General features: G+C 36.2%; 1 protein-coding gene across 1 annotated transcript in view; it reads right to left on the reverse strand.

Moving 5' to 3' along the window:
* Positions 1 to 8,499: 8,499 nt before the first annotated feature.
* Positions 8,500 to 22,210, reverse strand: part of LOC306868597 (chemokine-like protein TAFA-5) — a gene marked incomplete at its 5' end in the record, with an annotated part of 46,505 nt that continues 32,794 nt past the window's right edge. Inside the window, 2 exons of the mRNA XM_079414849.1 lie at positions 8,500 to 11,729; positions 13,203 to 13,330. Coding sequence (XP_079270975.1) covers positions 11,721 to 11,729; positions 13,203 to 13,330 — 137 coding nt within the window. The 3' untranslated portion in view covers positions 8,500 to 11,720. The remainder of the gene's footprint in view (positions 11,730 to 13,202; positions 13,331 to 22,210) is intronic.

The following is a 22,210-nucleotide window of genomic DNA, read 5'->3' on the forward strand; positions in this document are numbered from 1 at the left end:
TTTGCCTTTTAGATATAAATGAGGCAATTAAAAGATGTTTATAAATGATATGCCCAGGGGTTTGTTTGTACTCTGTGTATATCATGAGAGGTGAAAGGTCCCAATAAAATATAAATATAAACCACTCAAGTGAAGCAGCTTTAATTAGAACACAGCTGCTGCAAGACCAAAGACCAGCATCAGTACACAATGACCACTGGTGGGTTTTGCCACTTTATCATTTATATTAATCTTGATATAATATTATACAATAATGAATAGACATTAATGATTTCTCTAGCAGAGGGGAGATTAATAAGACTTCAGAAAATGAGGTCTTACAAAAATCTCCAAGGATATATAAGACAAGGATTTCTGAAGGTTCACTGCAAAATGTTCTTAATCAGTATTTTTGTATTACTACAAAATACCAAAAACATCCTTAAAATATGATAATTTTACTTAAATTACATTGGATTTTGCACGTTTTCAAACATAATCATGAAAAAAAGATATATAAAATATGTATGTAATGTTATGTTTAACATATAGAATATGTATATACAGTGTATATACAGTGCCTTGCGAATGTATTCATACCCCTTCATTTTTTCACGTTTTGTTATGTTGCTGCCTTTTGTTAAACTGCTTTAAATTACTTTTTCCCCCACATCAATCTACACTCCATACACCATATTGACAAAGCAAAAACAGAATTGTCACAACTTCGTAAATTTATTAAAAATAAAAAACTCAAATAAGTACATAACTAAATATTTAGCTGAAGTACCTTTACAGCCTCAAGTCTTTTTTGTTTGATGCAACAAGCTTTGCTCATCAACATTTGGCAATTATCTGCCATTTGTCTCACCTCTTCACCTCTTTTCTTAATTCCAAGCTGTAGCTGGGACACTCAAGGACATTCACAGAGTTGTGATTGTCATTGAGCTTTTCTTCTACTCTGATGAGTCCCTCAGTCCCTGCTGCTGAAAAATCGCCCCACAGCATGAGACTGCTACCAGCACACTTTACTTTTGGGATGATACTCTGCAGGTGATGAGCAGAGCTGGTTCCCTTCAAACATGATGCTTAGACTTGAGGTTTATCAGACCAGAGAATCTTGTTTCTCAGTGTATGATGGTCCTTTAGGTGCTTCTTTGCAAATTCCAAGTGTGTTTTCTTTTGTCTTCACTGAGGAGAGGATTGAGTTTGGCCACACCGCCATAAAGCCCAGATCGGCGAAGTGTTGCAGTGATGTTTGTCCTTCTGTAGGTTTCTCCGATCTCCACATATGATGCTGGAGCTCAACTAGAGTGACCATCAGGTTCTTCGTCACCACTCTAACCAAAGCCCTTCTCCATCAATTGCTCAGTTTGGCCAAGAGGCCAGCTCTAAGAAGAGTGCTGGTTGTTTCAAACTTCTTCCATTAAAGGTAACAGAGACTACAAGCTTCTCTGACCCTTCAATGAAGCAGAATTTTTTTCTGAACTCTTCCCCAGATGTGTGGCTCTATAGACTGTTCTTTTGACCCCAGGGCTTGTTTTTGCTCTGATATGCATTATCAGCTGTTGGACCTTTTATTAAGACATGTGTGCCTTTCCAAATCATTCCCATTCAATTTAATTTGCCACAGATTACCTTCACTCAAAGTCTAGTAACACCTACAAGCAATGTGAATGCTCCTGAGCTAAATTCGAACTGTCCCAGATAAGGGTATGAGTACTTATGCAATGGAATCATTTAAGTTTTTTATTTTTAATAAATTTGCAAAGATGTTAATATTTTTATTTTTATTTTTTGCTTTACCATTATAGTGGATTGATGTGGAAAAAGGTAATTTAAAGCAGTTTAACATAAGGCAGCAACATTAAACAGTGAAAAAAAATAAGGGGTATGAATACTTTAGCCAGGCACTGCATATACAGTTAACTTGTGAAAAACAATATAATAAAAAAATGCTAATTAACTGACACACTGAATTTTAAGATCGGTGAGTTTATTTTTTTATTTTTTGTCACTTAATAATTATTAATTTTATTCAGAAAGGATGCATTAAATTGATTTAAAAAAAGTTAACTTAAAGACATTTAAAATGTTACAAAAAAATCTATTTACAATAAATGCTGTTCTTTTGAACTTTTGATTGATCAAAGAATCCTGAAAAATTTCTCATGGTCTCATAAAAATATTAAGCAGCATAGCTGGTTTCAACATTGATAATAATAAGAATAATGTGTCTTGAGCAGCAAATCACCATATTAGAATGATTTCTGAAGGGTCATGTGACACTGAACTGGATTAATGATGCTGAAATTTCAGATTTCCCTCACAGGAATAATTTACATTTAAAAATATTAAAATAGAAAAGTTATTTTAAATTGAAAATAATATTTCTTAATATTACTGTATTTTTGATCACACCTGAGACCTTGGTGAATATAAAAGACTTATTTTAAAAACATTAAAATATCTTACCAGCCCAAAACTTTTCAATAATAGTTTATCTTATACAATATATTATGCATCTTATACATGAATTTGAAATATTTTTCAAATACACTTGAAATATATTTCAAGACAAAAACAGGAATATTTGCAGTGTTTTAGCCGATTGTTGATTTACATGTTTTGACCAGTGCACAGTAAGGACGACTGACATTCTGAACTAAAGCTGTTTTTCAGGTTGATTTTCACAACCACATTTATTTGTTCAGTCCTTCCCTGCGACCCTGGACTCCAGGAGGCTTTTGTGTTGACTTCCCCTCTGCAGTCAATTTCCCACAATCCCAATATGCGGTTGAGGGGTAAAGAAAGGCAAGCTGTTAATTGATTGGCAGCAGTTTGCATATACAGTACTGGAAAAATGTCACGTCAAGCTGTTTGTGTGACCTAACTGGCTCTCGGTTAGAGTGACTGAAGAGGGTAATTTATCATGTGACAGTCTTTAGAACGGGCTGTCCGTGCTGTCTCGCTATTGTTAGCGTCAGCGGTCAGCTGTCACGCATGTTGGATTAGCAAGCATAGATGAGCGACTCAGCAGGATGGACACAAGCAAGACCACACAAGGAAATGTCAGGGGAAGACAACCATCGCATGACGATCAGAGCCAATGATTAATAATCTGTGCAGAGAATATTAGAGAAGGGGCTAAAATTGCTATGGGTTGGAAAACGGTTGAATCATTTTTTAATGTACCATTGGCTTTTGAAAAACGAGCAAAGCAAACAAGCATTGAAATTTTGGTTTTTTCATGGCTTGTTTTTGTTGCATTGTAAACTATGGCTGGGTTGAACATTGATTTCTCAATTTTAATTGATTCCCAGTCTATGCTGTTTTCAGTTGATGCATGAGCAAAACGTCACTAAACATTATTTATAGCGTACCTCCCATACAGTAAATCACAATAATCTGTGCTTGCTACTTCCGCTTTTGAATTATGTCAATGGGGTATATGTCAAACATCACCTGACAAAACAGGAAAACAGGTCTCTTCGCATTCACTTGTCGGAGAAAGTGTTAACAACAGTATAAACTGATGAAGACATCTATGGACTTTTATGGTAATCAGCTAACCTAGCTAGTTATTTTTAATGTTAGTGTTTTATTCAATTATAATATCCAAATGTTACTTAGATATCTATCTGCATATGTGATGGACGTCTGTCATGGTATCTCATTTGAAGGCTCCATATTTAACAAAGTACATAAAAAACACCCGAACTGGAAGTAACACAATACAGAAATTTGTTGCGCAAAACCCCTATTTCACTACAAAATTCAATAAATAGCCAACTGCTTCGACACTTTTTAATTCTGAGACAAATCGCGGTAGCGTCTCAGTTCAACCAAAGCGGCAGCGCATGAACCGATCACCTCTTCATCTTTACTTCAAATAGCATGAAATAAACACCAGAAAGTATGCTGAATGATACAGTCCAATTTACTGAAATGTTTTATTTATCATGTAATGTCAATCCTGCAAAAATGTCAGTAAATCGGTTTATAACAATGTCACGTTGCATTACATTTGACCTTAGAATTGCCATTTAATGACCATAAACTTGATAGTTTGCTAGAAACTCTAGCCGCGTTTTTCTAAATATATGCACTATATTACATATTCATTATATTTTTATTCAACCTGTTCTTTAATGCATGTTAGAATGAATCTGTCATGAAAACCATTTTTATGATAGCCATTGTTCAAATGTTCATGTTTCAAAAAACAGTATAAAGTATAAAGAGTATAAACCTATTTCTATCATTAAAATAGTGATTTATTATAACGTTGTCATACAAACTGCCTTATGTTTAAAATGATAGTTCACCCAAAAATGTCAATTTTGTCATCATTTATACACCCTCAAATTGTTCCAAACCTGTATCAATGTTGGTAACCAGTTGGCAGTAGCCACTGAATTCAATAGTATTTTTCCCCATACTATTAAAGTCAATGGCTACCATCAACTGTTTGGTTACATTCTTCAGGATATCATCTTTTGTACTCAACAGAAGAAAGAAACTCACAAGGTTTTGGATTTTTAGGGGGAACTATGCCTTGTTTGTATACAATTCAGTTGTAAAATGTAACTATTTTAACTTGAATCTTCCAGTGACTTTCGCTTCTGGTTATTTTAGTTGCACAAAAACAGTCTGCTGTGCTGCTTTACATTGCAAACTAGTATTTGTGACCCTGGACCACAAAACATAAAGGTAATTATTTTATTTTTTATTTTTTTATTTTTTTATTGAGATTTCTACATAATAAATAAATTAATAAGCTCTCTATTGATGTATGGTTTGTTAGGATCAGACAATATTTGGCCGAGATACAACTATTTGAAAATCTGGAATCTGAGGGTGCAAAAAAATCTAAATATTGAGAAAATCGCCTTTAAAGTTGTCCAAATTAAGTTCTTAGCAATGCATTTTACTAATCAAAAATTACATTTTGGTATATTTACGGTAGGAAATTTACAAAGTATCTTCATGGGATACAATCTTTACTTATGATCCTAATGATTTTTGGCATAAAAAGAAAAATCGATCATTTTGACACATACAATGTATTTTTGGCTATTGCTACAAATATACCCATGCTACTGGGTATATTTTGGTTTTGTGGTCCAGGGTCACATTTGTTATCATGTTCTTTACATTTCTATTAACATCATCATAAACACACTGGTGGTTTTTAGTGCAAATAGTTTTCAGTTTACTGCACTTTGTTATTCTTAGTTATTTACCAATGCTAATGAATCTAAAGACTTGCACATTCAAATAAAAAATGGCTTACTTCTGCATTGGAAAATAAAGTGGAACGTTTTGAGCATTAGTTAAGAGAGAGATTTTTTTAACCAGAGGAAAAACCAATGTACTATACCTGATACACATCCAAATGAATCAGTAACAAATCAAATTGAATCGAGATCGGATACAAATCGAATCGCATGCCTGGTAATCGAAATCGAATTCTGAAATGTGTGCCCTATAGTGCACCCCTAGGCTACTGTAGCGCAGTAGAAACATATTAAATGACAAATATTGGAAGTTCCTTTCGGGTCGTGACAATGACATCGCTTCGGCTTGTACTAAATATCCTGAGCTGGAAAGATGAACGAGGTGAAGAATGTGAGTATGATAGAAAATGAAATGAAGACACTGACATCAGGCCCTTATCAGATGTTTCCAGCAGGACTTGGAGACTCCTGGAAATGAAGACTTAGAGACCTCTGTAGCGAAATGAATGTTCCCATATCTCGCCGTTGTCAGCTGTTGCATTCGGTGCACTTTCGCCCTCGTGCCCGTCTTCCTCTCTGTGTTCGTGCATTAAGTTCATATCTCGCTGTGCCATAAGCATCCCGTTCCCTCTCACCTCTGCTCTCTCTTTCAATCACTCTGTGCAGTGAATGGCAGCCATGTGGAAAGGTGACATTCAGGTGTCTGGTGAATCGTAGACGTGAATCAATCAGTTTTGGTAGATTCAGCTCAGAATGGCTTGCGGTCAGAGGAACGCTGCCTTGCCGGTGTGCATCTCTATAATCCTATTTTGCAGGCGGCCCTTGCGCTTCAGTGTTTGGCTGTTGCACGGCTGACACCGGAGGATGCTGTTTTGTAGCGCAGCACATTACCGCTGAGAGCTTTACCTCTGACATAGATACTGTAATGAAAGGTTTCTGGCTTGTTTCTGTAGAAACGTCCTCAGCTAGGATCATCAAAGCTGTCGTGACCTGTAGGTAATATGTGCAAGGTATTAAGATGTTTGTAAGTTCCTACTTATAGAAATTTGGTTTTAGCTCTAATGCAACATTATAAAGCACAAAAGGTGCACATTGGGTGTATAAATGATGTTCATCTGTGTATTTTATCAGGGAAATGTTGTTTGGAGGTACAAGTCTTTACCCTCATAAATCAGCTAAATGAATGAGAGTTTTTTGGCATGTTGCATCTCTATTCTCTTATTTATGGAATGGAAAATGCTGTTTATTTTAACAAACTGATTATACTGTCATCATTCATAATTACATAATACTTTATAAAGCTGACATGAAATAATAGTCAGAAAATGTAAAAAAATTTACATGTTTTTTTGAGTATCATATTTGATACATCAGGCTTTTATGGCTCATATAGTAGCCCATGATACAGTGAGAATATGGAGTTCATACTCGAGGATCCTTTACTCAGAGATCCAAACTAAGCAAAAGTATGCAATTTATTGCAGCTGTTGTTTAAGTAGCCAAAAAGTAAGATGAAAATTTGCTGGCTTGTAATGTAAATCAATGAGATTTTAACAGTGTAACAAACTACCAGCATAAAATATTATAAAATTCCTCAGAAGCCTGATTTTAACATGACTTTTCCAAAAATGATACAAGGGATGTGGAAGTTTTATGTTTACAATTTAGAGGCTTGAGAAATTTGCATATCAAATATGATACAGTAGGTTTTATAGGGTTAAAAAGTACCATTTTTCTCACTTATAACTTTGTTGGCATTCCCATGCACTGAAACTCAATCATTCTGACATGATTTGAATGCACTGTTGCTTTACAATAAATAAAAAAATTACAATCTACACCTATGCAGAAAGTCATGTAAGGACTGAAAGAGTTCTGCACAGAATTTTTCTTTTTTTTTTTTATAATTAATTTAAGACATTTTTATAATCTTGCCTGAGGCCTCACAAACCCACCGGCCTGCCCTCCAGGTCTGTAAAATTCAGGGTAATATATGTAACAACATTTAGGGAATTCTGCATCCATCCTGAAGATTAGCGCTCAGAAACTGAATCACACTGACATATCTTTGACCTTCAGTTCAGTAACAATGGCAAATACGTCATGCTTAAATGAGAAAAGGAGTCTTCAGACATAATTTGTTACTGTAGGATACTCCAGGACTCTCGTTCAGAGACTGTCCCGCAGGAGGTCAAATATGCCGCATTCATGCTTCATGTCCTGCTTATGCTGACCGTGTATTCAGTGAACAATTCAATTAATTCTGAGGAAACATTACTTCATCCCGCGTGACCCTCAAAGTACTCGCCCGAATCAAAAATTACCCGGGCAATGTGAAGAGTATGTTTGGTCCCATTGGAAACTATCTCCCTTAACAAAGTCACCGTCTCCGCTTCATCTCTATGGTCCCGTGTGAAGGACCCCAAGGGGCTGAAGGTGGACAGGTAGGGTGACAACCAGGTCTCAGTAAGGTTTGGAAACACATTCCAGACCTCTTTTGAGAATGGGGACACTGGCCAGAGATGATTAATGGCGGGCGTGTGTGACTGCTTGAAGGGCAGACCATAATTCACCACACGGGCCTGGAGGAACTCGAGCAACGTCCGCCTACCCCGTGGGCAAAGCGTGTCCCTCCACTTGCGTTAATCTCAGGTGCAAAGTTGTCTTCCTTTATGTGTGCACTTGTTTTTATCATGCTAATACATAATTGCCCACTCGCAATTATCAATAATTGCGGGGAGTTCTCCTTCGGTTTTGCCTTAATCAGAAATTTGCACTATAAAAAGAGTCCTGGGTTTAGATTTCACACAATTACACATTCACTGCTTTTCATCTCTTTTTAATCTCCTGCAAATCTGAAACATGGAGTTTGTTCATAAACACAGCTGAGGCCCTACGATTTGCTTTGACATTTTGCTAAACGAATGAAGCAATCCTATCAATGTTGTGCCTCTCTGTCTACTGATTAAAATCATTTGAATTGCAGATGACGTCTTTGTCTAAAGAGTTCAGTAAACAGAGGCATCACGTTGATAGGCATGCCAATTTTTAATTGAAATAAGATCGCCACCCGCTTTGAGCCATAACGCGCATAATGATGTGTGACCGCAGAAAGACTTTTTTCGTTGATCAAATGTGGCTGTAATGACTGCGATAATCCGGATTATTTCGGAAATCTATTATAATCTGTGTCATTCAAAATTATTTGGAGAAAACTATCAGCTGAGGCGCAGAGCTACGAAAATCAAAGCGCCTGCCTTGTTGTCCTTTCATTCTTTTTCGGGTTTTTCCGCCTAGGCGAAAAACTGTGGCTAATTTATTCATAGCTCAGCATTTAGTACCTCTAATCTACGGCTGATACTGTTACTGGTGCTCGTAATTGTATGATATTGTTAAAGCTGGTTTTCAGGCAGGGTGCTTATCAGGGCCTGTTTAGTGTGCAGCTTGCGGGAAGGGAAGCCCAAATTGAGGAGAAATCAAGTGGCGCCTTGGTAAGCAGGGTCGGAATTACCGTGATGGACTGGGGCTGGATTTCTCTCCCGTGCATATTTTTGCCCATTGTCACGATCTTCGTCCTTAATAGGAGCTGACAGAATGTAAATGGGATTTTAAGGGAACTGGCAAAGTCTGTAATTTTTCTCATTTAGTCCATGGATGAGTGAGCCAAGCCGGTAAGATTTGTATGGGAATTTGAGATGGTTCAGTGCGACATGTCAAACCCTGATTATGAACTCAAGGGAGCCTTTTTACCTTAGCCAATCATCTTCGTGCCATGCCGCCGCCTTCCTTGCAGGTTGTCTTAGAAGGGCTAATTGTTCGCAATGACATTTTCAGTGGATAAAATAGATATCAGCAAAATGACCAAAAAAGATGACTGTACAACACTTACTGCTGAATATAAAATGGCTCGTTTTTTAAACAGGATTAATCAAATTATGCCACAGATTAAACCCATAATCTACAGTAGCACTCACTGTAAAAACTACAGGCAGTAGAAGATCAAACCAAACAGAGCTGCAAAAATAAGGTCTGTTTTCAAACAGGTTTTCTGAACACGCATTAATTGAGCCAATGTTATCATGGAGAGCTGATCAGGATTTTTACATTGTTTACAATTTTATGGAAGTCGGCCTACAGATATTTCTAGGTGTCTCAATTTATTGAGCTGGCATAGAAGTATTTAATATTGACAAAATTACACAAGTGTTGCCTACACTATATTCAAAAGTTTGGTAAGGGTTTTTAATGTTTTTTTCACGGAGGCTGCATTTATTTGATCAAAAATCCAGTAAAAACAGTAAAATTTTGAAATGTTATTGCAATCTGAAATAACCGTTTTCTGTTTGAACACATTTTGAAGTGTCATGTCATCTATTCTTGTAATGCAAATAGTTGAAACAAATGTCTTTGTCACTTTAGATCAATTTAATGCATCCTTGCTGAACAAAAGTGTTAATTCTTAAAAATAGAAATAATAAAATAAAATCTTACTGACACCAACCTTTTGAACGGTACCATATATTAGTCATTTACTTCAGTTATAAGTTTTTAAGACCTTCTCAAAATCAAGACAACCAGCAGCATTCAAACAAGATTTCCTGAGCACTCTTTGCTATTGATCAACAGAAAGCTCCGCCCCAAACTCACCCCATTGGTTGAGCTGGTGTTGCTATGTTAGGCAGGTCAGGATTCTCAAGCAACAAAAATGAATTGAAAATGCCACGAAGATTAGTGTATAAAAAACACACTTTAGTTTAAATATGGCATTAAGTATTGTTTCATATTATGGTGCTCATTTACTGATTTTGAAGTTATGTTCTAAATAGTGACAATAAAAGCCAACAGCAATCAAACAAATAGCTCCACCCAAACTCACATCATTGGTCGAGCCACCGTTGCGGGGTCAGGATTCTTAAACAGAAAAATGTTTTGAAAACACCGTCTCCGTCTCTCTGCATATTAAACGGAAGTAGAAGAATGTATTTTAGCATCTTAGCATATTTAACTTCAGGTTTAAGTATGAAGGGACACTTTTTTCGACCTACAACTGAAGTAAATGATTAATGCAAGTTGTTAAAGTCTTATTAAAAGCCTCAATAAAGCCAACATCATTCTCCTTCAAACCCTCATAAACACTCCGGCTACTTTTGGGCCGGGCCGTGAGGGGGGTGATATTGTGGGGCACTGCGGCTGTAGCTGAGAGACGCCGTGTGTAATGCAGGCTGTTAGTGATGTTAAATGAAGCTTGAAGCCTGGCTGACAGCAGCATTCCTCCACTGGCTCGGCGCTGAGAGAGGAGGAGTGGGGCCAACAAGGGCAGAGTAATGGTCTAAGAGAAACCACACAGGACACGGTGCTCGTTGTGGCGGACGGGCCATTATCTCATAAGGGCCATTATCTTAATGGGGTGACCGTCTCGATATGACAGATATCACAGAAGGACTGACACATAAACAGTTTTTATAAGATGAATTTGCCAGTGTACAATCTCTGCGGTAAAACACATTTGACCCATAGCCGTATACTGATGTATATAACCTTGTCAAGGTGGGTTACAGTTGCTTTGTGTGTGTATATTGTCGAATGTTGATACAAAACAAAAATTTACTCACAAATACACAAGTACACTATTTTCCTTTCTATGTTCATTTGCGAAGAAAGCAAGTGAATAACTTTCCAGGACATGACTGTTTTGAATTCACCCTTTATGAATAGGATCACATTGTCAGTGTTAAATAAGGTTCGCTACAAAGGTACATCATATAAAACTGTTAAATATATATATATAACTTTATGACTCTGAAAATACATAGGATGGTCTCTCCCGAAGCGCAAGTCTGCGCTAGTCTCTTCAGGTCAGGTAGATAATGTTCGGTTCAACAAATCCCCTGCCACGTTCGCTACGTTTCCAAATCCTGACAGATTTCAGTCCAATTCACAACAATGGCAGAAGACCTACAATCAAAGGAAAGTCAACAGTTTTGTCGCAAACGTCTTTGTTGTTCATTTTGCGTGTGCTAGGTTGGAAAAACTCCTCACAAAGCTCAGGTATGTGTGTTTTTGCTTGCGTTTGTGAAAGCTGAAGCATCTGAAGCAGCTGATGTGTGTATTGGCGTTCATATTGAAAATCCTTCCACAGAAATTTGCCCGTATTTCTTTGGTCTGTAAAATTTTGATAGATCCATACATGTTTCACGATCCAGGTTGCAAACTATCCTGCAACCGATATTGCCAGTTTTTGCGTCCGCAAACAAAACATTGGCCGGTTCCAGCTTTGATTGACAGCACAGGGGGATCCGTTCCTCATGGTCCACGTAAACTCCATGACGAGAGGTCCTCACCCCTTATCTTATGAGACTGAAGGACTAATGGAGAGACTGACAGACAGGGCTAACAGGACTATGATGAATGCTCCCCTCCCCCGCCCGGCTGTAGCTTTGGAGAATGATGAGGTGCTTCCGTAAGTTGCGCCTCTCTTGGGAAAATCGTCCCCCACTGGCGTCAGGATACCTGGTGGGATTTAACAACACAGTAGTTAGGGCATATAACACGATACGTTATGCATTCTGAGAGGTTTTGGTGTTGTCCCAGATCCTTCCCTGGTTGGACCCTAACCAAGGATGTACTGTAGACAAATATTCAAGACAGGTAGGAGATGTATTCTTTATTTTAGCCCTCTCAATGCCAGTGACACTAATGGCTGAAACCTTTTGGGATATTTGATTCCGTATAATAAGAAATCCGTAGCTAATTGCTTTTTGATTGTATATAAATTAAATGCATAGTTCACCCAAAAGTGAAAATCCTATCATCATTTACTCACCTCAAGTCATTCCAAACCCATAAGACTTTGATTAATCTTTGAAAAACAAATTAAGATTGGATAAATCATTATAAAATCCTAAATTCAGTCATATAAAGTAATCGTATCTCTTGGATTAAACTAAGATTAAATCAAGAACTGCTCAAAATCATACAGTATGAATTAGTTTTAAAGCGCCTTTATAACCTCTCTTTATAGAGGATCTTTTTGGTTACCTGAATTTTTAAAGGAGGGACAAAAACCTCTAAAGCCTTATTGGGTTTGGAAAAATTAAATTGTAAAAAATATATTATATAATTCAGCCATATATTTTCTCGCCATGAAAATAGCCACAGAAGCTGGCATGGCGTTAAACACAAACAAACAAACTTATGGGTTTAGAACAATATGAGGGTGAGTAACTGATGACAGAATTTTCATTTTTGGGTGAACCATTCCTTTAAGCAACAAAATTATGTACTTCATACATGCATATAACCGAAGCTTCAAACATGAAATTAAACACATGGTAAACATAGTGTTCTCTGTTATCTTGCGGTTAACAAGCTAAACTGCATGACATCCCTAGTGAAAAATAACTGAAGATATACTGAAGTATATTTGATTGCAAGTAGGTATACTTATATCTTGGAATTAAAGTACAATATTATTTGAAGATCATACAATCCTTATCAAAAGTGACATAAAAACACATATTTGGCATAATATTAAGAAATGTGCATTGTGCACAAGTAGTAATAAGTTTAATTATTATTTTAGTCTTTTAGTGATATGTCAATAGATTTGTATGTTAATAGATTTGAACTATACTTAGTATTAAATAAATGTATATTTAAATATATAACTTTTTTAGGATATCTTACAATTTACTATACATAATCATACAAACTTCTATACACTTTCAGGCTATCGTTGTTTGATATGGCATCTCTGATTTTATTAAATTAAAAATAAATTTTTAAGCATTTATTTAATTAAAAACAAAATTTAATTACATTTTAAAAACCTATATTCTCTGTAAGGGAAACATACAGTGATATTTACTATTCTTCAAAGATAGGCTTACATGTTTATTATTATTGGGATCCAGTGAGGTATTTTTCATGACACCAGCCTTTTTGACAAGCAAGTCCTGAGTTGTTTTGTTTTGTGACACTTACTGTGGTTGTTTTCACTCGGCCTCCCGGCTGTGCACACGTCCAGCCCGTTCTGTTTACCAATAGGTCACAGCCTTCATCATCCAAACAAGGCATCATCTCACACCATTGTCTGCTCCTGACAATGTGCACTGTTAAAAGAAGAGGAAAATGAATATGAAGAGAAATTACATTTCCAACCTATTTCACTTCCGCAAGGCCATATATTTATTTGTGAAACATGCTATGTAATATGAAATTAAACTTAGAGTGGGGCTTATCATGGTGTAGTCATTTTTTTTACTCTGGATTGACTAGAACTGTGTCTTAAGATGATTTCATTGGTGCACCTGATGTGCAAAAGAATTGCTTTAGAATAGTACTTTACATAGTAGAGGAAATTTACCTAATAAATGATTTTAGCATTATGTATTAATGTCATGAATGTTAAGTTTAGTTAATAAATATAAAACCATCATATGACATAGACTAACATAGTTTGTCTTAAAGGAATTCCCATAAATGCATAAAATTCAGGAGGTCAAGACATGGTAAAATCAGGACATTTCATGCAACAAAGGCAAACAGCAATGAGAGAAAAGCGCTCCAGCACTTGGCCTAATATCCTAAGCCTTTCTCTTTGAAACAGATCGCTGAGGTCCAACAGTGAGAATTTTTTCCTGAGGTAAGATTGTTTTTGCACTTAATCAAACATAAATGTCTATTTATAATAACTAGGGCACCCTTACATGTTCATTTGCATACCATGACACCCCAATTGGCCCTTAGAGAGAGGGAAAAAGGGAGGGAAACTGAGAGAAAATGAAAGAGAGAGAGAGAGAGAAAGAGTATATTTGTAAGGTAGAGAAAATGATAATTAGAGTGAAATATAATCCAGGAAAGCAAAAGTACATAAATATCAGGGTGGCAGCATTTGTACGTTTGGAGGAAGGCTAACAAAGTGTTTGGAGAACAAGTAGGTACAAATGGAGGCGAAATGTCATTCTCACCAAAGGAAAAGGCACGTTCTTTAAGGTAAAAAATAGTTGTTGAGATCCCTTCCAAACTCGGTAGTTTGTCATGTAGTGAATGTTTCCCTCACAGCGTCTACTCTAGGGACTAGCTTCCGCTACTAATCTCCAGCATTAGTATTCACTGTTATGCCCTGGGCCATAACGACAAATAAAAGAGCCTTTCATGCAAATTCGGTACATCTTCATTCTGTAGGCATAATTCACAAAACCGTAGGTTCCAGCCATTGGTGCTCTTATCTATGCTTTAAGAGTAGCATGCTATTCAACGCTAGTCTTATATGTAGTTTTTCAGATAGATAGATAGATAGATAGATAGATAGATAGATAGATAGATAGATAGATAGATAGATAGATAGATAGATAGATAGATAGATAGATAGATAGATAGACAGACAGACAGACGAGTAATTAATAGATGGATGGAGGTATAAACAAATAGACTGGATTACATTCCAAGGTTTTCATTGAACATACTGTAGCTGGATGGATGAATAGGTATATGGTTACACAGACAGACAGACAGACAGACAGGCGGATAAATGGATAAATAGACAGACAAACAGACAGGCGTATAAATGGATAAATAGACAGACAGACAGGTGGATAAATAGACAGACAGACAGACAGATGGATAAATGGATAAATAGACAGACAGACAGACAGACAGGTGGATAAATAGACAGACAAACAGACAGGCGTATAAATGGATAAATAGACAGACAGACAGACAGACAGGCGGATAAATAGACAGACAGACAGACAGACAGGTGGATAAATAGACAGACAGACAGACAGGTGGATAAATAGACAGACAGACAGACAGGTGGATAAATAGACAGACAGACAGACAGACAGGCGGATAAATGGATAAATAGACAGACAGACAGACAGACAGACAGACAGGTGGATAAATAGACAGACAGACAGACAGGCGGATAAATAGACAGACAGACAGACAGACAGGTGGATAAATAGACAGACAGGCGGATAAATGGATAAATAGACAGACAGACAGACAGACAGACAGGTGGATAAATAGACAGACAGACAAACAGACAGGCGGATAAATGGATAAATAGACAGACAGACAGACAGACAGGTGGATAAATAGACAGACAGACAGACAGACAGGCGGATAAATGGATAAATAGACAGACAGACAGACAGACAGGTGGATAAATAGACAGACAGACAGACAGGTGGATAAATAGACAGACAGACAAACAGACAGGCGGATAAATGGATAAATAGACAGACAGACAGACAGACAGGTGGATAAATAGACAGACAGACAGACAGACAGGCGGATAAATGGATAAATAGACAGACAGACAGACAGACAGACAGGTGGATAAATAGACAGACAGACAGACAGGCGGATAAATGGATAAATAGACAGACAGGCAGACAGGCGGATAAATGGATAAATAGACAGACAGACAGGTGGATAAATAGACAGACAGACAGACAGACAGACAGACAGACAGACAGGTGGATAAATAGACAGACAGGCAGACAGGCGGATAAATGGATAAATAGACAGACAGACAGGTGGATAAATAGATAGACAGACAGATGAGTAATTATATGGATGAAGGTATAAACAAATAGATTGGATTACATTCCAAGATTTTCATTGAAGGTCTATGTGATTTTTGATAATGCTCTATGGGAAAAGCGCAAGTCAGATCAGAAAGCAAAGTAACAGCATCCCGAGTCAGACAGAAGGACATGAAAAGCTGGAAAGCTCTAGGAGCCGTTACATTTTATAAATGTCTGGTCCTGCATTAGGGATTTGTCAAGTTGACATACTGTAATAATGATGCCCCTAAAACCCTTTATTTCACAGTAAAATACTCAACTATTCCGAAAACCCCCCCAGATCCCACCCCAACTCATTCTCTGCCTGTCTCGGGTAACACGTCGGATCTCCGGCCTCCAGTGATGCATGAAACATGACAGATCATCAACATTTTAACACTTTTAAAGAAGTAAAGTCAACAAATCCACAAACAACAGCTGAAGAGAGTCCTGTCAGCACAACACAGTAAGCCCTCAGACTCTGTCTCTAATGAGCTGTCCCTCGTCTCCTGCTATTGAGCATCGAGACTGTCACTCCACGGATGCCAAACAGACTATGACAGAGTGCACAAAATGCTTCTGAATCAATACATCAAAGGACTCTCTGAACTTGGAGTTTCTGGGCAAAGGGGCACAAAAGTAATATGGAAGTTGCTTACTGAGACCAATGTGTGACATTGTCCTGATAAAGATTTTGTGTACCTGATTCTGAATGAAAATATCTTGTTTTTGCTTAACTCAGATTTGCATTGCAAATTCCTCTTATTGCTAGATGCTGGAAATCGAATCTGTTGAATTATAATCTGTATATTTGGAGTATCCACACGTTGGCAGTTTGAAATTAGAAAAAGGCAAAACAAATATCAAAATAATCCCTGCAATCAATTCTTGTGAGAAGATTTTCTTGCTAACTATTCATGCATCTCTCTTTGCTGCTACAGATGGCATCTAAATTGTGACAGATCACTGGATACCTCCATTATCACACCCAAAATGATTTCTCTCTAATTATGTTTTGTATACGTAAAATATTCAGTGTGCCTTTCAGCTGTGGTTCTGCAATTTACAAATATTTTATCATTAATCAAAATTTCAATGTAAAAATGGCATTTTCAGAAGGAAATATCAGACCTGGAAAGGCTCTGAAAAGCTGAAAAGCTTTTGTTCTGTGTAACTGTTCTTTGTCAGCTTTATATGAAGCTGATCCCACAAAAATGACACTTTTCACTGCTTTAAAATTGACACAAGGAAAAAATGACCAATCACAAATCAGTATGCAAATATATTTAAGAAAAAAGGCCAATCACAATGCAGTAAAATTACAATTTGAATATTTAAGAAACAAACAGAAATTTTACAATGCTACCATGATGACAAATAAATCATCTGAATCAAAGATTTGAGTTAATTTGTTGAAATGGATAGTTCATGAGATGAAGTGAATTTCGAATATTGTCTTTGTATCTAAAAGGGATAGTTCGCCCAAAAACAAAAATTTATGTCATTGTTTACTCACTCTCTACTTGTTCGAAACCTGTACAAGTTTTTTTCTTCTGCGAGCGCAAAAGAAGATATTTTGAAGAATGTTAGTATCCAAACAGCTGCTGGTAGCCATTGCCTTCCATAATATTTTTTTCATAGTTCCATACATATGGAAGTCAATGGTTACCGTCAAAATACCTTCTGTTGTGTTCAACAGAAGAAATTCATACAGGTTTGGAACAACATGAGTGTGAGTAAATGATGACAGAATTTTCAATTTCGTGTGAACTATCCCTTTTAATTTACATCGGAGACATTATTTAATTACTTATTATTAATGGGCAAATAAAAAGCACATTAAAAACAACAAAATGTTGCTTATTTTGTTGCGAATATTAGATATTTCACCTATATGCAAGCACTGTAATGGTGAAATTTAGTTAAAAAAAAAAAAAAAACTAAATTAGATTTTTATAATGGGTTCTTCGTAATGTTCTGAGGAAAGGTAGTTCCAGTCCTCAAGGCCCTGTCATTCCTGCCCCAGTTAAGACTTTAGCTGTGACTGATGACCGATGCAGAGGCCGGACTCGAGATTTATCGGGACAATAAATGAGATGGGCTGCTCATTGCAGCGGACTGCGATTACTCAAACGTTTGGCACAGACGAGAACATCAAACATCTGTCCATACATTTTTACAGCGGACACAGCTTGAGAATCCTATATGTTTAACATTCACAGTAATGGTACACACTACTATTCAGATCAGTGCTGCTGACACAAGACTACACATAATTTACAAGTAACACATGTTGTTGTTTATAATGAATTCATGAGCTTACATTTCAAACAGTTTCTAAGCCAAGCCCCTTCTGTTCTCAATGTTAAGCCCCCCGCTGTGATGAAATCAGTGAGAGGAATTTATGATGTCATAAATTGGCCAGCTAATGAATTGGATGTGAATATCAATTAATATTTTCTGTCTATTGTTTTGCGTCCATCGTTCTAACAATGCCATTACACTAGTATTGCCTATGCCGCTTTTCACAAAGCTGATGATTTTTCTATTGCACATATTTCACTCAAAAACAAACATACAGTATGATCAGTGTAGTTGGATTCACAAATGAACAAGTCTTATAAATCAGGTCTTTTAATGAATCAGTCACAAGTTATTGGTTTGAATCAGTCTGAATGAATCTTAATGAAGGAAAAGCTAATCTGAATGAATCACTTGATCTGTTCAAAATAATAAACTCTCTGGCTTGAATGAGTCTAATGAATCTTTTTTTAAATGAACTCTAATCAATCAACATCTGAACCACAAGTTATTACTTATAGTCATACTCAACTCAAAATCAAGGAAAGAACTGTTTTGTGTGTTTGAATCACTATCATTACTTACTGGTAATATTTAAAATTTTACTTTTGACTCTTTAAGACATTAAAATGTTTACTTCAATAATTTTACTTTATTTAATGATAATAATAATTATTAGGAAGCATAATTATCAAATGTATACACAAGATCTAATATTTTAAATATTTATTAATAATGTAACCTTTTAATGTTTTAAAGATTGAGTTTATTAAATTGTGGTATTTCATAGTAAATTTATTTTCATATTTATATATTATAGAAATACATACATATTCACACACACCAATGCTATTCAAGTATAGTTGAGATACTACTGTATTCTACTAGATTCAGTTAATATTAATATATTTTGAACTAATATTAGTTGTTTTCATTTTAATTTTACTTATATAATTTTGTTGTGTTTGATTTTAATTTTCTAAAAATATGTAATTACTTTTTATTTCAGTTAAAAGAAATGAAAATGAGAAATGTTGAATGGCAACTATAATAAAATAAGTTTTACTATGTTCTATTTTATTTCAGTTTTTTCAAATTGATTTCAAGCAACTAAAATGATTATTAATGTTTTTACCTTTAGACCTTTAGTTAACAATAGTAAAATATAATACTGTGTATTTTGAAATATACACTGTATATTTATATTTGTATATTTGTACAAAACATTTCATTACACCATCCCAAAGCTTGCTTTGATAGTGCCCCTGAAACAGAATAATACACTTGGATTAATCACCAAATGCACAAAAATGTGTACACTGATGGTCCTCACCACCGTAATTGATTCTAGAAAACAAAATTAAGGTATCTTTGTGAGAGGATGTTTGTGTAAAATAATATATGAGGAGTCAAGGTGGAGAGTCTGTGTAATCTGTGTTATCATGGGCACACCTGCAGACACTTCATCACAGGGCATGCTAATTTTTAGAGCATTGTGGAAACACAGAGGATGCATTATATAATTAGTTTCTAGTGGGACCATTTATGTCAAGTCTCTGTATTTATTTAGTGGGTGAGCCAAATAACATTATATTTTGTGTCCTTATCTGTCCTTAGACAAATATAAAGTCACGCCAGCAACTGCAACCTGTATTAAATCTAAACAATGTGTACATGGCAGTTGTAGCTTTTGGTGTCCCTGACGTGATATAATCCCATATGAAGCAGGAGCCATCTTGACTTTGGTGTCTTGATTGATGGCGCAGAACTTCTCGAGCCACTCCCGAATGTTTTGGGGAGCCGGTATCCCATTTGTAATGCTGGCGCATAGACACCCGCGATACGAGGTAGATGCTTTTGAATTGGCTGCTTGAGGTCAGCGCTGACCTATCACATCCATCTAGGCTGTGTGACTAGGGAAACATTACTAATCCTTGGGCTGACATTCCGAATTCGATTGCGGAGTCAAAGATATGGAATTAATGCAGGTGCTCGGTGAGCGGGACTTGATTATCCTGACACCTGGCCGACGATCACCTTGTCTAATTGTTAAAATGCTCTCCTTCCTCTGACTTTCCGCATAGTTTTCAGGGCATATTCCAGCTGTCGGCTCTCACCTCCCCGCTACCACCAGCTGAGGGAATTGGGTTCTGTTGCTGTCACTTCCCGCCCGCTTCCAGGCAGAATCCGCAGTCCCTCTGTGTCCCAACATGCCGCAGCCGCCTCTCGTTTAGCTTTTTCTGTCTGATGCGATATTGATGTCAGATCTTTCCAGGCCACTTTGATTCTGTTCTACATGAAAACTTCATGACGGTTTAATTTCCTGTTGGTTTGATGATAAATTCATTCTAATTGCCATGTCGACGTCATTGCGCAATACGTCTTAAGAGATTCCACAGAGCAAATGTGTTTTCGGCTCTGCTTTTCTTGTTATTTATTTTACATGCAGGCGGTTTTGCAGTTAGAAGTGACCTGTCACTGTACTGTACTTGTACAAGTGAAAATTTAATTATACTACGAACATGAATTATACATAATTCCAGCCTGGTTTCATGCCAAAGAATGTGTTTTCTATTTTTCACTCTGTGTGTGCCTCCAGGTTTTGACTATATATTATTGTTCAAAAGTTTGGGGTCGGTGATAATTTTTTATTTAAAAAAAAAAAAAAAACATTAAACATTGTGAAATATTATTACAATTTAAAATAACTTTTCTAAGGGTGACCCCGAATAGTTGACAATTTGATGCTTCGATAGGAGGAGCCTGATTTGATTCCCAATCTCATAATCGAATATTTGCGGGGTGTTATGATCATGCCATTTTGGCTATATGAGGGTGCTCAAATGTCTGATTTCACATAGAACTACCGGTTTTCTCCCAATAAGTTAATATATACCCTATTATGATAATGCTGTAAATAAGAATCTGAAAGAAAGAAGCTTTAAATAAATATTTTAACGTGTGAATAAATCCAACCACCCCTATAGATTTAAGTTTCACTTTCCATAATCCTTGACCGACAGAGGAGCATCTTGGCGGCAGAGATTTAAATCTTTAACACGACTCAAACTGACACAGGCAGAGTGAAGGACTGGATTTTTTTGATCAGGTAGGGTACAAGTGATAAACATTTTGGCCAGTTTATATACAGTATATTGTGTATATATTCTTTATCTCGTATAAGATGCATTTGGTTGAGTTACGTTGCAGTAAAGCGCTTCGTTGTACAGTGATTATCTCTTCAGTACACAGAGCGAGCAGGAAAAACAGCAATAATATGAATGACTATGACTGGGACTGTCATATACATAACATTATAATAAAGCTCTGTGAATTTTTAGAGTTTAGTTGCAGTGTTTCTGCACGTTGTTGCATGAAGAATGCATCCACAAAAGGAGTTCATTCAGAGGCACGCGGACACGTTCCCTTCTGCATTCGAGGCATTTTAAGCAGATAGCCTATAAGTCGTAATATTAATGTTATGTTGTATAAATAATGAAGCGTATTCTATATGAGATAAATTAGTTAAATCCCACTGATTTAAAAAAAAAAATGCTATCATATGCTACATTCTACTGGTCATCTTCAGCGCGAGCTGCTCAAAACAGAAATGCTGTGTCTTAACGTCAGTAATTATGACTGTCGAATGTCTGACTCGACTCTTGGTTATTTATTTTGGCCCCCGCCCTAAACATATGATTCGACTCTCAGTCGACTACTGGGAAGATTAGAAAATTCTGATTCGACTATGTAAATCCTAGTCGAGGACACCCCTAAACTTTTCAATTTCAATAGATTTGAATATCTTTTCTTTGATGGCAAAGAATTTTCAGCAGTCATTATCTCAGACTTCAGTGTCACATAATATTTCAGAAATCTGACTCTAATAATAATTAAAATAATCAATTCTAATGTTTATTTGCTGCGCAAGAAACATTTCTTATTATTATCAATGTTGAAAACAGTTGTGCTGCTTAAAAGAACATAATGAGTAAAAATATTAATTTTTGGACTGTACGTGTAATATATATATATATATATATATATATATATATATATATATATATATATATATAAACTCTTCTTATTATAACAATGACTGGTTACTTCAGTATG

This window comes from Barbus barbus (genome assembly GCF_936440315.1).
Source record: "Barbus barbus genome assembly, chromosome: 50".
Lineage (NCBI taxonomy): Eukaryota > Metazoa > Chordata > Actinopteri > Cypriniformes > Cyprinidae > Barbus > Barbus barbus.